This window comes from Phasianus colchicus, chromosome 37 (genome assembly GCF_987193195.1).
Source record: "Phasianus colchicus chromosome 37, bPhaCol1.hap1.1, whole genome shotgun sequence".
Taxonomy (NCBI): domain Eukaryota; kingdom Metazoa; phylum Chordata; class Aves; order Galliformes; family Phasianidae; genus Phasianus; species Phasianus colchicus.
In genome coordinates this window covers 1732198-1748871 of record NC_143472.1, presented here as the reverse complement: position 1 = coordinate 1748871, position 16674 = coordinate 1732198, and the positions used below count along the sequence as shown (strand labels likewise).

Below are 16674 nucleotides of genomic sequence, written 5' to 3'. Positions count from 1 at the left end.
CCCCCAGTGCCCCCCAGTCCATCCCAGTCCCTCCCAGTGCCCCCCAGTCCCTCCCAGTGCCTCCCAGTTCCCCCCCAGCTCCCCTAACGCTCCCCCCAGTGCCCCTCCCAGTCCCTCCCAGTACCCCCCAGTGCCTCCCAGTGCATCCCAGTCCCCCCCAGCTCCCCTAACGCTCCTCCCAGTGCCCCTCCCAGTCCCTCCCAGTGCCCCCCAGTCCCTCCCAGTTCCCCCCAGCCCCCTAACACTCCTCCCAGTGCCCCCCAGTCCATCCCAGTCCCCCCTAACGCTCTTCCCAGTGCCCCTTCCAGTCCATCCCAGTCCCTCCCAGTCCCTCCCAGTTCCCCCCCAGCCCCCCTAACGCTCCCCCCAGTGCCCCCCAGTGCCCCCCAGTCCATCCCAGTCCCCCCCAGTCCCTCCCAGTGCCTCCCAGTTCCCCCCCAGCTCCCCTAACGCTCCCCCCAGTGCCCCTCCCAGTGCCCCCCAGTCCCTCCCAGTTCCCCCCCAGCTCCCCTAACGCTCCTCCCAGTGCCCCTCCCAGTCCCTCCCAGTGCCCCCCAGTCCCTCCCAGTTCCCCCCCAGCCCCCCTAACGCTCCTCCCAGTGCCCCCGAGTCCATCCCAGTCCATCCCAGTGCCCCCCAGTCCATCCCAGTCCCCCCTAACGCTCTTCCCAGTGCCCCCCAGTCCCTCCCAGTGCCTCCCAGTCCCTCCCAGCTCCCCCCCAGCTCCCCTAACGCTCCTCCCAGTCCCTCCCAGTCCCCCCCAGTCCCTCCCAGCGCCCCCAGTGCCCCCAGTGCCCCACGGACGCATTCATGCTCTTCCCGCTGCCGCTCAGCACGATGTACGGCGTCTTCTGCGCCCTCTGCTTCTCCTGCAGCAGCGCCACGGTGCCCAGCGGGGTGTCGCTGGAGCTCATCTTCTTCAGCAGCTGCGGGGCGGCGGGCTCAGACCCACACGTGTGGGGCCAGACCCACAGCGGGACCCCAGACCCATAGCGGGACTCCCAGACCCATAGCGGGACTCCCAGACCCACACGTGTGGGGCCAGACCCATAGCGGGACCCCAGACCCATAGCGGGACTCCCAGACCCATAGCGGGACTCCCAGACCCACACGTGTGGGGCCAGACCCATAGCGGGACCCCAGACCCACACGTGTGGGGCCAGACCCATAGCGGGACCCCCAGACCCACACGTGTGGGGCCAGACCCATAGCGGGACCCCAGACCCACACGTGTGGGGCCAGACCCACAGCGGGACCCCAGACCCATAGCGGGACCCCAAACCCATAGCGGGACCCCCAGACCCACACGTGTGGGGCCAGACCCATAGCGGGACCCCAGACCCATAGCGGGACTCCCAGACCCACACGTGTGGGGCCAGACCCATAGCGGGACCCCAGACCCACACGTGTGGGGCCAGACCCATAGCGGGACCCCAGACCCACACGTGTGGGGCCAGACCCACAGCGGGACCCCAGACCCATAGCGGGACCCCAAACCCATAGCGGGACCCCCAGACCCACACGTGTGGGGCCAGACCCATAGCGGGACCCCAGACCCATAGCGGGACTCCCAGACCCACACGTGTGGGGCCAGACCCATAGCGGGACCCCAGACCCACACGTGTGGGGCCAGACCCATAGCGGGACCCCAGACCCACACGTGTGGGGCCAGACCCACAGCAGGACCCCAGACCCATAGCGGGACTCCCAGACCCACACGTGTGGGGCCAGACCCATAGCGGGACCCCAGACCCATAGCGGGACTCCCAGATCCATAGCGGGACTCCCAGACCCACAAGTGTGGGGCCAGACCCATAGCGGAACCCCCAGACCCATAGCGGGACTCCCAGACCCATAGCGGGACCCCAGACCCACAAGTGTGGGGCCAGACCCATAGCGGGACCCCAGACACATAGCGGGACCCCAGACACATAGCGGGACTCCCAGACCCACAGTGGGACCCCCAGACCCATAGTGGGACCCCCAGACCCACAGTGGGACCCCCAGACCCACAAGTGTGGGGCCAGACCCATAGCAGGACCCCAGACCCATAGCGGGACCCCAGACCCATAGCGGGACTCCCAGACCCACAGTGGGACCCCCAGACCCACAAGTGTGGGGCCAGACCCATAGCAGGACCCCAGACCCATAGCGGGACCCCAGACCCATAGCGGGACTCCCAGACCCATAGCAGGACCCCCAGACTCACAAGTGTGGGGCCAGACCCATAGCGGGACCCCAGACCCACAAGTGTGGGGCCAGACCCATAGCAGGACCCCAGACCCATAGCGGGACCCCCGGATCCATAGCGGGACCCCCAGACCCATAGCAGGACCCCCAGACACACAAGTGTGGGGCCAGACCCATAGCGGGACCCCCAGACCCACAAGTATGGGGCTCAGACCCATAGCAGGACCCCCAGACCCACAACTGTGGGGCCAGACCCATAGTGGAACCCCAGACCCACAGCAGGAGCCCCAGACCCATAGCGGGACCCCAGACCCATAGCAGGACCCCCAGACCCATAGTGGGACCCCAGACCCACAAGTGTGGGGCCAGACACATAGCGAGACCCCCAGACCCATAGCGGGACCCCAGACCCACAAGTGTGGGGCCAGACCCATAGCGAGACCCCCAGACCCACAAGTGTGGGGCCAGACCCACAAGTATGGGGCTCAGACCCATAGCAGGAACCCCAGACCCACAACTGTGGGGCCAGACCCAAAGCGGGACCCCCAGACCCACAAGTGTGGGGCCAGACCCATAGCAGGACCCCAGACCCATAGCGGGACCCCCAGACCCACAGCTATGGGGCTCAGCCCCACACATTTCCCCCAGTCCCCCTTTGCCCAAAATCGCCGTTTCCGGCCCCAAACTCACCGCCTCCTCGTCCAGTTTCTTCATGCGCCGCTCCGTCTTCATCTTCCCCGAGCCTTTGCCATGGAAGCGGTGCGACAGCTGCCGGAACGCCTGCGCAACAGCCGCACTGCTGCCCCACTGCTGCCCCATAGCTGCCCCACTGCTGCCCCATAGCTGCCCTATAGCTGCCCCATAGCAGCTGTATAACTGCCCTATAGCTGCCCCACAGCTGCCCCATAACTGCCCCATAGCTGCCCCATAGCTGCCCCACTGCTGCCCTATAGCTGCCCCATAGCTGCCCCACTGCTGCCCCATAGCTGCCCCATAGCTGCCCTATAGCTGCCCCACTGCTGCCCCACTGCTGCCCTATAGCTGCCCCACTGCTGCCTCATAGCTGCCCTATAGCTGCCCCACTGCTGCCCTATAGCTGCCCCACTGCTGCCCTATAGCTGCCCCACAACTGCCCCATAGCAGCTGTATAACTGCCCTATAGCTGCCCCACAGCTGCCCTATAACTGCCCTATAGCTGCCCCACTGCTACCCCACAGCTGCCCCATAGCTGCACTATAACTGCCCCATAACTGCCCCATAGCTGCCCCACAGCTGCCCCTCTGCTACCCCATAGCTGCCCCACTGCTGCCCCACAACAGCCCCATAGCTGCACTATAACTACCCCACAGCTGCCCCATAACTGCCCCACTGCTGCCCCATAGTTGCCCCTTAACTGCCCCATAGCTGCCCCACAGCTGCCCCACACCCACCCCATTGCCGCACCAGAGCTGCCCCACCCCACACCCCACAGCCGCCCCACAGCCCACCCCATAGCTGCCCCACCCCACACCCCACACCCACCCCACACCCAACCCATGCCCACCCCATAGCTGCCCTATAACTGCCCCACACCCACCCACCCCACACCCACTCCATCACTTCCCCATAGCCGCCCCACCCCCGCCCCACAGCTGCCCCACCCCACACCCCACAGCCACCCCACAGCTGCCCCACACCCACCCACCCCACGCCCACTCCATCACTGCCCCATAGCTGCCCCACACCCACCCCACCCCCGCCCCATAGCCGCCCCACACTGACCCCCATAGCCGCCCCACACCCACCCCACACCCACCCCATAGCCACCCCACAGCTGCCCCACCCCACACCCCACAGCCACCCCATAGCTGCCCCACACCCACGCCCCCCACGCCCACTCCATCACTTCCCCACAGCCGCCCCATCCCCGCCCCATAGCTGCCCCACACCCACCCCATAGCTGCCCTATAACTGCCCCACGATGACCTCACACCCACCCCACAGCCGCCCCACAGCCCACCCACCCCACGCCCACTCCATCACTGCCCCATAGCTGCCCCACCCCACACCTCACACCCACCCCACAGCTGCCCCACTCCACACCCCATAGCCGCCCCACCCCTGCCCCATAGCCGCCCCACCCCACACCCCACAGCTGCCCCACACCCACCCCACACCCACCCCATAGCCACCCCACAGCCGCCCCACAGCCCACCCCATAGCTGCCCCACACCCACCCACCCCACACCCACTCCATCACTGCCCCATAGCCGCGCTATCCCTGCCCCATAGCTGCCCCACACCCACCCCATAGCTGCCCCACCCCACAACCCACACTCACCCCACGCCCACCCCATAGCTGCCCTATAACTGCCCCACAATGACCTCACACCCACCCCACAGCTGCCTCACTCCACACCCCACAGCCCACCCCACAGCTGCCCCACACCCACCCACCCCACACCCACTCCATCACTGCCCCACAGCTGCCCCACCCCACACCCCACAGCCGCCCCACAGCCCACCCACCCCACGCCCACTCCATCACTGCCCCATAGATACCCCATAACCAGCCCCACAGCTGCCCCACCCCACACCCCACACCCACCCCACGCCCACCCCATAGCTGCCCTATAACTGCCCCACAATGACCTCACACCCACCCCACAGCCGCCCCACAGCCCACCCACCCCACGCCCACTCCATCACTGCCCCATAGCTGCCCCACACCCACCCCACCCCCGCCCCACACCGCCCCCCAGCCGCCCCACAGCCCACCCCATAGCCGCCCCACCCCCGCCCCATAGCCGCCCCACACCGCCCCCCACCCGCCCCATAGCCGCCCCCCATCGCCGCACCTCCTTGGGGCTGAGCTTGCGGCCGGTCTCGTCCACGTACTCGATCTTGACGTCGGGCCGGTAGCCGTCCTTCTCCTTGAAGTCCTGCGTGAAGCCGCGGAACTCCTCCCGCCGGCTGTACTTGTCGTCTATGGCCCTGCGCAGGGGGTTATGGGTGATATGGGGTCACGTGGGGTCATGGGGTCAGATGGGGTCATAGGTTATGTGGGGTTATATGGGTTACATGGGGTCACATGGGGTCAGATGGGGTCATGGGGTCAATGGCTGCACTTGTCGTTTATGGCCCTGCGCAGGGGGTTATGGGTACTATGGGGTCATGGGGTCACATGGGGTCATGGGTCACATGGGGCCGCATGGGTTGATGGGTTATATGGGGTGATATGGGTGATATGGGGTCAATGGCTGTGGAACTCCTCCCGCCGGCTGTACTTGTCGTCTATGGCCCTGCGGGTCACGTGGGGTCACGGGGTCACGTGGGGTCACGGGGTCACGTGGGGTCATGGGGTCACATAGGGTCATGGGGCCATAGAGGGTCAGATGGGGTCATGGGGTCAATGGCTGTACTTGTCGTCGATGGCCCTGCGCAGGGGGTTATGGGTGATATGGGGTCACATGGGGTCATGGGGTCACGTGGGGTCACGTGGGGTCATGGAGTCACATGAGGTCATGGGTTATATGGAGTCACATGGGGTGATATGGGTTATATGGGGTCAATGGCTGTGGAACTCCTCCCGCCGGCTGTACTTGTCGTCGATGGCCCTGCGGGTCACGTGGGGTCACGTGGTCACGTGGGGTCACGGGGTCACGTGGGGTCACGTGGGGTCATGGGGTCACATGGGGTTATATGGGTTATATGGGGTCATGGGGTCAATGGCTGTACTTGTTGTCGATGGCCCTGCGCAGGGGGTTATGGGTGATATGGGGTCATGGGGTCACGTGGGGTCATGGGGTCACATGGGGTCATGGGTTATGTGGGGTTATATGGGGTTATATGGGTTATATGGGGTCAGATGGGGTCATGGGGTCAATGGCTGCACTTGTCGTCGATGGCCCTGCGCAGGGGGTTATGGGTGATATGGGGTCATGGGGTCACATGGGGTCACATGGCTGTACTTGTCCTCTATGGCCCTGTGCAGGGGGTTATGGGGTCAGATAGGTTATATGGGGTCACATGGGGTCATGGGGTCACATGGGGGTCAGATGGGGTCACATGGGGTTATATGGGGTCACATGGGGTCCATGGCTGTACTTGTCCTCTATGGCCCTGTGCCATCATATGGGTTATATGGGGTTATATGGGGTTATGGGGTCAGATGGGGTCAGATGGGGTCATGGGGTCAATGGCTGTACTTGTCGTCTATGGCCCTGCGGGGTTATATGGGGTTATGGGGTCAGATAGGTTATATGGGGTTATGGGGTTATATGGGGTCACATGGGGTTATATGGGGTCACATGGGGTTATGGGGTCACATGGGGTTATATGGGGTCATATGGGGTTATATGGGGTCACATGGGGTTATGGGGTCATATGGGGTCACATGGGGTCATATGGGTTATATGGGGTCAATGGCTGTACTTGCTGTCTACGGCCCTATATGGGGTACGGGGCCAGTTATGGGGTTATGGGGGCGGTTATGGGGTCAGTGGGGATAATGGGGACATTGGGGTCAATGAGGGTAATGGGGTCAATGGGGGCACTGGGGGTAATGGGGTCAATGGCTGTACTTGTCCTCTATGGCCCTATGGGGTCAGTTATGGGGTCAGTGGGGTTATGGGGTCCACGGAGACGGAGGGGGGATTGGGATTTGGGGGCACTGGGATCCCTACGGGGTCAATGGGGTCACACTGAGGACACTGAGGTACAGAGGTGACATTTGGGGGCATTTTGGGGCCATTTAGGGCCACTTTGGGGACATTTTGAGCACACACTGAGGACACTGGGGTACAAGGGTGACATTTTGGGGCAATTTAGGGCCATTTTGGGGCCATTTTGGGGTCATTTAGGTCCATTTTGGGGCCAATTTAGGGCCACATTGAGGACACTGGGGTACAAGGGTGACATTTTGGGGCCATTTAGGGCCAATCTGGGGCCATTTGGGGCCACTTTTGAGCCATTTTGGGCTCATATTGAGGACACTGGGGTACAAGGGTGACATTTTGGGGTCATTTGGAGCCATTTTAGGGCCACTTTGGGGCCATTTGGGGCCACTATGGGCTCATACTGAGGACACTGGGGGACAAAGGTGACATTTTGGGGCTACTTGGGGCCATTTTAGGGTCATTTTGAGGCCACTTTTGGGCCATTTGGGGCCACTTTGGGGTCACACTGAGGACATGGGGTACAGAGGTGACATTTTGGGGTCATTTAGGGCCAATCTGGGGCAATCTGGGGCCATTTGGGGCCACTTTGGGGCCATTTAGGGCCACTTTGGGATCACACTGAGGACACTGGGGGACAAAGGTGACATTTTGGGGCTACTTGGGGCCATTTTAGGGTCATTTTGAGGCCACTTTTGGGCCATTTGGGGCCACTTTGGGGTCATACTGAGGACATGGGGTACAGAGGTGACATTTTGGGGTCATTTAGGGCCAATCTGGGGCAATCTGGGGCCATTTGGGGCCATTTGGGGCCACTTTGGGGCCATTTAGGGCCACTTTGGGATCACACTGAGGACACCGGGATACAGAGGTGACATTTTGGGGCAATTTAGGGCCATTTTGGGGCCATTTTGAGGCCACTTTTAGGCCACTTGGGGCCACTTTGGGGTCACACTGAGGACATGGGGTACAGAGGTGACATTTTGGGGTCTTTTAAGGCTATTTTCGGGTCATTTTGGGCCATTTTGAGGCCATTTGGGGCCATTTGGGGCCACTTTGGGATCACACTGAGGACACTGGTGTACAAAGGTGACATTTTGGGGCCATTTGGGGCCATTTTGGGGCCACTTTGGGGCCATTTAGGGGCCACTTTGGGGTCACACTGAGGACACTGGGGCACAACAGTGACATTTTGGGGCCATTTGGGGCCATTTTGGGGCCATTTGGGGCCACTTTGGGGCCACTTTGGGGTCACACTGTGGACAGCGGGGTACAGAGGTGTCATTTTGGGGCCATTTGGGGCCATTTTGGGGCCACTTTGGGGCCATTTAGGGGCCACTTTGGGGCCATTTAGGGGCCACTTTGGGGTCACACTGAGGACACTGGGGCACAACAGTGACATTTTGGGGCCATTTAGGGCCACTTTGGGGACATTTTGAGCACACACTGAGGACACTGGGGTACAAGGGTGACATTTTGGGGCAATTTAGGGCCATTTTGGGGCCATTTTGGGGTCATTTAGGTCCATTTTGGGGCCAATTTAGGGCCACATTGAGGACACTGGGGTACAAGGGTGACATTTTGGGGCCATTTAGGGCCAATCTGGGGCCATTTGGGGCCACTTTTGAGCCATTTTGGGCTCATATTGAGGACACTGGGGTACAAGGGTGACATTTTGGGGTCATTTGGAGCCATTTTAGGGCCACTTTGGGGCCATTTGGGGCCACTATGGGCTCATACTGAGGACACTGGGGGACAAAGGTGACATTTTGGGGCTACTTGGGGCCATTTTAGGGTCATTTTGAGGCCACTTTTGGGCCATTTGGGGCCACTTTGGGGTCACACTGAGGACATGGGGTACAGAGGTGACATTTTGGGGTCATTTAGGGCCAATCTGGGGCAATCTGGGGCCATTTGGGGCCACTTTGGGGCCATTTAGGGCCACTTTGGGATCACACTGAGGACACTGGGGGACAAAGGTGACATTTTGGGGCTACTTGGGGCCATTTTAGGGTCATTTTGAGGCCACTTTTGGGCCATTTGGGGCCACTTTGGGGTCATACTGAGGACATGGGGTACAGAGGTGACATTTTGGGGTCATTTAGGGCCAATCTGGGGCAATCTGGGGCCATTTGGGGCCATTTGGGGCCACTTTGGGGCCATTTAGGGCCACTTTGGGATCACACTGAGGACACCGGGATACAGAGGTGACATTTTGGGGCAATTTAGGGCCATTTTGGGGCCATTTTGAGGCCACTTTTAGGCCACTTGGGGCCACTTTGGGGTCACACTGAGGACATGGGGTACAGAGGTGACATTTTGGGGTCTTTTAAGGCTATTTTCGGGTCATTTTGGGCCATTTTGAGGCCATTTGGGGCCATTTGGGGCCACTTTGGGATCACACTGAGGACACTGGTGTACAAAGGTGACATTTTGGGGCCATTTGGGGCCATTTTGGGGCCACTTTGGGGCCATTTAGGGGCCACTTTGGGGTCACACTGAGGACACTGGGGCACAACAGTGACATTTTGGGGCCATTTGGGGCCATTTTGGGGCCATTTGGGGCCACTTTGGGGCCACTTTGGGGTCACACTGTGGACAGCGGGGTACAGAGGTGTCATTTTGGGGCCATTTGGGGCCATTTTGGGGCCACTTTGGGGCCATTTAGGGGCCACTTTGGGGCCATTTGGGGCCACTTTGGGGTCACACTGAGGACACTGGGGCACAACAGTGACATTTTGGGGCCATTTGGGGCCATTTTGGGGCCATTTTGGGGTCATTTAGGTCCATTTTGGGGCCAATTTAGGGCCACATTGAGGACACTGGGGTACAAGGGTGACATTTTGGGGCCATTTAGGGCCAATCTGGGGCCATTTGGGGCCACTTTTGAGCCATTTTGGGCTCATATTGAGGACACTGGGGTACAAGGGTGACATTTTGGGGTCATTTGGAGCCATTTTAGGGCCACTTTGGGGCCATTTGGGGCCACTATGGGCTCATACTGAGGACACTGGGGGACAAAGGTGACATTTTGGGGCTACTTGGGGCCATTTTAGGGTCATTTTGAGGCCACTTTTGGGCCATTTGGGGCCACTTTGGGGTCACACTGAGGACATGGGGTACAGAGGTGACATTTTGGGGTCATTTAGGGCCAATCTGGGGCAATCTGGGGCCATTTGGGGCCACTTTGGGGCCATTTAGGGCCACTTTGGGATCACACTGAGGACACTGGGGGACAAAGGTGACATTTTGGGGCTACTTGGGGCCATTTTAGGGTCATTTTGAGGCCACTTTTGGGCCATTTGGGGCCACTTTGGGGTCATACTGAGGACATGGGGTACAGAGGTGACATTTTGGGGTCATTTAGGGCCAATCTGGGGCAATCTGGGGCCATTTGGGGCCATTTGGGGCCACTTTGGGGCCATTTAGGGCCACTTTGGGATCACACTGAGGACACCGGGATACAGAGGTGACATTTTGGGGCAATTTAGGGCCATTTTGGGGCCATTTTGAGGCCACTTTTAGGCTACTTGGGGCCACTTTGGGGTCACACTGAGGACATGGGGTACAGAGGTGACATTTTGGGGTCTTTTAAGGCTATTTTCGGGTCATTTTGGGCCATTTTGAGGCCATTTGGGGCCATTTGGGGCCACTTTGGGATCACACTGAGGACACTGGTGTACAAAGGTGACATTTTGGGGCCATTTGGGGCCATTTTGGGGCCACTTTGGGGCCATTTAGGGGCCACTTTGGGGTCACACTGAGGACACTGGGGCACAACAGTGACATTTTGGGGCCATTTGGGGCCATTTTGGGGCCATTTTGGGCCACTTTGGGGCCACTTTGGGGTCACACTGTGGACAGCGGGGTACAGAGGTGTCATTTTGGGGCCATTTGGGGCCATTTTGGGGCCACTTTGGGGCCATTTAGGGGCCACTTTGGGGCCATTTGGGGCCACTTTGGGGTCACACTGAGGACACTGGGGCACAACAGTGACATTTTGGGGCCATTTGGGGCCATTTTGGGGCCATTTGGGGCCATTTAGGGCCACTTTGGGGCCACTTTGGGCTCATACTGAGGACACTGGGGGACAAAGGTGACATTTTGGGGCTACTTGGGGCCATTTTAGGGTCATTTTGAGGCCACTTTTGGGCCATTTGGGGCCACTTTGGGGTCACACTGAGGACAGCGGGGTACAGAGGTGTCATTTTGGGGCCATTTGGGGCCATTTTGGGGCCACTTTGGGGCCATTTGGGGCCACTTTGGGGCCATTTGGGGCCACTTTGGGATCACACTGAGGACACTGGTGTACAAAGGTGACATTTTGGGGCCATTTGGGGCCATTTTGGGGCCACTTTGGGGCCATTTAGGGGCCACTTTGGGGTCACACTGAGGACATGGGGTACAGAGGTGTCATTTTGGGGCATTTTGGGGCGTTTTGGGGCGTTTTGGGGCGCTGTGGGCTCACATCTTGTCCTCGATGCAGTACACGGCGGAGGGCAGCGATTTGTTGGGCGCCTTCACGCGGGCGACTTTTTGCACCGTCGTCTCCAGCAGCCCTGGGGGAGCACGCGGCTGCCCCACTGCTGCCCCACTGCTGCCCCACTGCTGCCCCACTGCTGCCCCACGGCTGCCCCACGGCTGCCCCACAGCTGCCCCACAGCTGCCCCACAACTGACCCATAGCTGCCCCATAGCTGCCCCATAGCTGCCCCACAACTGACCCATAGCTGCCCCATAGCTGCCCCACGGCTGCCCCATAGCTGACCCACAGCTGCCCCATAGCTGACCCACAGCTGCCCCAAAGCTGCCCCATAACTGACCCACAGCTGCCCCAAAGCTGCCCCATAACTGACCCATGGCTGCCCCATAACGGCCCTATAACTGCCCCATGGCTGCCCCACAGCCACCCTATAACTGCCCCACAGCTGCCCCATAACAGCCCCACAGCTGCCCCATAACAGCCTGATAACTGCCCCACAGCTGCCCCATAACTGCCCCACTGCTGCCCTATAGCAGCCCTATAACTGCCCCATAGCTGCCCCACCCCTGCCCCATAACTGACCCACAGCTGCCCTATAACGGCCCTATAACTGCCCCACAGCTGCCCCATAGCTGCCCCACAGCTGCCCCATAACTGACCCACAGCTCACACATAACCAGCCCATAACTGCCCCATAGCTACACCATAGCTGCCCCATAACTGACCCACAGCTGCCCCATAACAGCCCTAAAACCGCCCCACAGCTGCCCCATAACAGCCCTAAAACTGCCCCATAACTGACCCACAGCTGCCCCATAACTATCCCATAGCTATAGCTACCCATAGCTGCCCCATAGCAGCCCCACAGCTGACCCATAGCTGCCCCATAGCTACCCTATAACTGACCCACAGCTGCCCCACAGCTGCCCTATAATTGCCCCACAGCTGCCCCACAACTGACCCATAGCTGCCCCATAACACCCCATAACTGACCTACAGCTGCCCCATAGCCCCCCAAAATCCCCCCAAATCCCCCCAGAATGACCCCAAATCCCCCTCAAATGACCCTAAAATCCCCCAAATCCCCCAAACGACCCCAAATCTCCCCCAAATGACCCCAAATACCCTCAAAATGACCCCAAATGCCCCCCATAATGACCCCCAAACCCCCCAAATGCCTCCCCCCAAATGACCCCAAATCTCCCCCATAGTGACTCCAAATCCCCCCCAAACGCCCCCAAATCCCCCCAAATGACCCCCATGACCCCAAATCCCCTCAAAACGACCCCAAATCCCCCCCATAGTGACCCCAAATCCCCCCCAAAACGACCCCAAATGCCCCCAAATCCCCCCAAAACGACCCCAACCCTCCCCAACGACCCCAAATCCCCCCAAAACGACCCCAAATCCCTCCCATAGTGACCCCAAATGACCTCAAATGCCCCCATAGTGACCCCAAATCCCCCCCAAAACGACCCCAAATCCCCCCAAATCACCCCATAGTGACCCCAAATCCCCCCCAAATGACCTCAAATCCCCCCATAGTGACCCCAAATGACCCCAAATCCCAAAAAGACCCCAAATGACCTCAAGTGCCCCCATAGTGACCCCAAATCCCTTCAAAACAACCCCAAACCCCCCCAAATGACCCCAAACCCGCCCAAACGACACCAAATCCCCCCATAGTGACCCCAAATCCCCTCAAAACGACCCCAAAACCCCCCCAACGACCCTAAATCCCCCCCATAGTGACCTCAAGTGACCCCAAATCCCCCCAAAACGACCCCAAATCCTCCCCAAACGACCCCAAATGCCCCCAAATCCCCCCATAGTGACCCCAAATCCCCCCAAAATCCCCCCAAATCCCCCCCATAGTGACCCCAAATCCCCCCCCAAAACGACCCCAAATCCCCGCCAAAGGACCCCAAATCCCCCCCAAATCCCCCCCATAGTGACCCCAAATCGCCCCCAAAACGACCCCAAATGACCCCAAATCCCCCCAAAACGACCCCAAATCCCCCCATAGTGACCCCAAATCCCCCCAAATCCCCCCCAACGACCCCAAATCCCCCCCAAAGGACCCCAAACCCCCCCAAAACGACCCCAAATCCCCCCATACTGACCCCAAATCCCCCCAAACAACCCCAAATCCCCCCCAAAACGACCCCAAATGACCCCAAATCCCCCCATAGTGACCCCAAACCCACCCAAAACGACCCCAAATCCCCCCAAACGACCCCAACCCCCCCCAGCCCCACCATAGTGACCCCAAATCCCCCCCATAGTGACCCCAAATGACCTCAAATGCCCCCATAGTGACCCCAAATTCCCCCCCAAACGACCCCAAATGCCCCCAAATCCCCCCCATAGTGACCCCAAATCCCCCCAAAACGACCCCAAATCCCCCCAAATCGCCCCATAGTGACCCCAAATCCCCCCCAAACGACCCCATAGTGACCCCAAATCCCCCCATAGTGACCCCAAATCCCCCCAAATCCCCCCCAAACGACCCCAAATCCCCCCCATAGTGACCCCAAATGCCCCCCAAAACGACCCCAAATGCCCCCCAAAACGACCCCAAATCCCCCCATACTGACCCCAAATCCCCCCAAACGACCCCAAATCCGCCCCAAAACGACCCCAAATCCCCCCATAGTGACCCCAAACCCACCCAAAACGACCCCAAATCCCCCCAAACGACCCCAACCCCCCCCAGCCCCACCATACTGACCCCAAATCCCCCCATAGTGACCCCAAATGACCTCAAATGCCCCCATAGTGACCCCAAATTCCCCCCCAAACGACCCCAAATGCCCCCAAATCCCCCCCATAGTGACCCCAAATCCCCCCCAAAACGACCCCAAATCCCCCCAGTGACCCCAAATGCCCCCAAACGACCCCATAGTGACCCCAAATCGCCCCCAAATGACCCCAAATCCCCCCAAAACGACCCCAAATCCCCCCATAGTGACCCCAAATCCCCCCAAATCCCCCCCAAACGACCCCAAATCCCCCCCATAGTGACCCCAAACGACCCCAAATCCCCCCATAGTGACCCCAAATCCCCCCCAAAACGACCCCAAATCCCCCCAAATCGCCCCATAGTGACCCCAAATCCCCCCCAAACGACCCCATAGTGACCCCAAATGCCCCCATAGTGACCCCAAATCCCCCCAAATCCCCCGAAATCCCCCCCAAAGGACCCCAAATCCCCCCCATAGTGACCCCAAACGACCTCATATCCCCCCATAGTGACCCCAAATCCCCCCCAAAACGACCCCAAATCCCCCCAACGACCCCAAATCCCCCCAAAGGACCCCAAACCCCCCCAGCCCCACCTTTGTTCTGGCAGAGCAGCAGGGCGGCCGCCAGCCCCCTGTTGACGATGGGCTCCTCGTCCAGGATGGTGGTGGAGGCGGCCGAGAACTGGGGCAAAAAACAGCAATTTTGGGTCTGATGCCCAAAAAATGGCAATTTTGGGGTCTTATGTTCAAAAAGTGGCAATTTGGGGTAGGTTTTATGTCCAAAAAATGGCAATTTTGGGTTGGCTTTATGTCCCAAAAATGGCAACTTTGGGGTTGGTTTCATGTCCAAAAATGGCAATTTTGGGGTCTTATGTCCAAAAAATGGCAATTTGGGGGTTTTATGACCAAAAAACGGCAATTTTGGGGTCTTATGTCCAAAAAATGGGAATTTGGGGCTTTTATGTCCAAAAATGGCAATTTTGGGGCTGGTTTTATGTCCAAAAATGGGAATTTGGGGTCTTATGTCCAAAAAATGGGAATTTGGGGTTGGTTTTATGTTCAAAAATGGCAATTTTGGGTTGGCTTTATGTCCCAAAAATGGCAATTTGGGGTTGGTTTTATGTCCAAAGAAATGGCAACTTTGGGGTCCTATGTCCAAAAAATGGGAATTTGGGGTTGGTTTTATGTCCAAAAATGGCAATTTTGGGGTTTTATGCCCCAAAAAACAGCAATTTGGGGGTTTTATATCAAAAAATTGGCAACTTGGGGTTGGTTTTATGTCCAAAAATGGCAATTTTGGGGGGTTTTATGTCCAAAAAAATGGCAATTTTGGGGTCTTATGTCCAAAAAATGGCAATTTTGGGTTGGTTTTATGTCCAAAAATGGGAAATTTGGGTTGGCTTTATGTCCAAAAATGGGAATTTTGGGGTGGTTTTATGTTCAAAAAATGGCAGTTTGGGGATCTTATGTCCAAAGAAATGGCAATTTTGGGGTCTTATGACCTAAAAATGGCAATTTTGGGGTTGGTTTTATGTCCAAAAATGGCAATTTTGGGGGGTTTTATGTCCAAAAAATGGCAATTTTGGGGTCTTATGACCAAAAAATGGCAATTTTGGGGTTGGTTTTATGTCCAAAAATGGGAACTTGGGGGTTGGTTTTATGTCCAAAGAAATGGCAATTTTGGGGTCTTATGACCTAAAAATGGCAATTTTGGGGTTGGTTTTATGTCCAAAAGTGGCAATTTGGGAGTTTTATGTCCAAAAAACGGGAATTTAGGGGTTGGCTTTATTTCCAAAAAATGGAAATTTTGGGGTCTTATGTCCAAAAAATGGCAATTTGGGGGGTTTTATGTCCAAAAAATGGCAATTTTGGGGCCAAAAAGGGACATTTTGGCTTTTTAGGGAAAAAAAGAAAAGCATTAGGGGGACAAAAAAGGAGATTTGAGGGGCAAAAAAATGGGAATTTGGGGTTTTATGTCCAAAAATGGGCAATTTGGGGGTTTATGTCCAAAAAATGGGAATTTGTGGGGTTTTATGACCATATTTAGGATCCACCCCATATTTGGGGTCCCCTTTATATTTTAGAATCCCCCCCATATTTTGGAATCCCCCCCCATATTTAGGATCCCCCCCCATATTTTGGGTCCCCTTTATATTTTAGAAACCCCCCCCATATTTGGGGTCCCCCCCATATTTTAGAATCCCCCCCAATTTGGGGTCCCCTTTATATTTCAGAACCCCCCCATATTTTGGAATCCCCACCCCAAAATTTAGGGTCCCCCCCCATATTTGGGGTCCCCCCCATATTTTAGAATCCCCCCCCATATTTCGCCCCCCCCCCCCATTTGGGGTCCTCTTTATACTTTAGAACCCCCCCCAATATTTGGGATCCCCCCCATATTTAGAATCCCCCCCATATTTGGGATCCCCCCCATATTTGGGGTCCCCTTTATATTTTAGAATCCCCCCCCCCATATTTAGGATCCCCCCCCCCATATTTAGGATCCCCCCCCCCCCCATATTTGGGGTCCCCGTTATATTATAGAATCCCCCCCCATATTTCGGCCCCCCCCCATATTTGGGGTCCCCTTTATATTTTAGAAT

The 16674-nt window shown here is 58.1% G+C and overlaps 1 protein-coding gene across 3 annotated transcripts in view; it reads right to left on the bottom strand.

The window, feature by feature from the left end:
• The window catches only part of SART1 (spliceosome associated factor 1, recruiter of U4/U6.U5 tri-snRNP), a 51131-nt gene that overhangs the window by 3283 nt on the left and 31174 nt on the right, over positions 1–16674 (bottom strand). The window contains exons 15-19 of one of the 3 annotated variants that reach the window (XM_090129562.1): positions 14666–14753; positions 11314–11404; positions 5028–5163; positions 2881–2970; positions 805–926 (exon numbers count right to left, since the gene is read on the bottom strand). In XM_090129562.1, the coding sequence (XP_089985688.1) occupies positions 805–926; positions 2881–2970; positions 5028–5163; positions 11314–11404; positions 14666–14753 (527 nt within the window). The other 2 variants (XM_090129563.1, XM_090129564.1) reach the window with 2 other exon arrangements.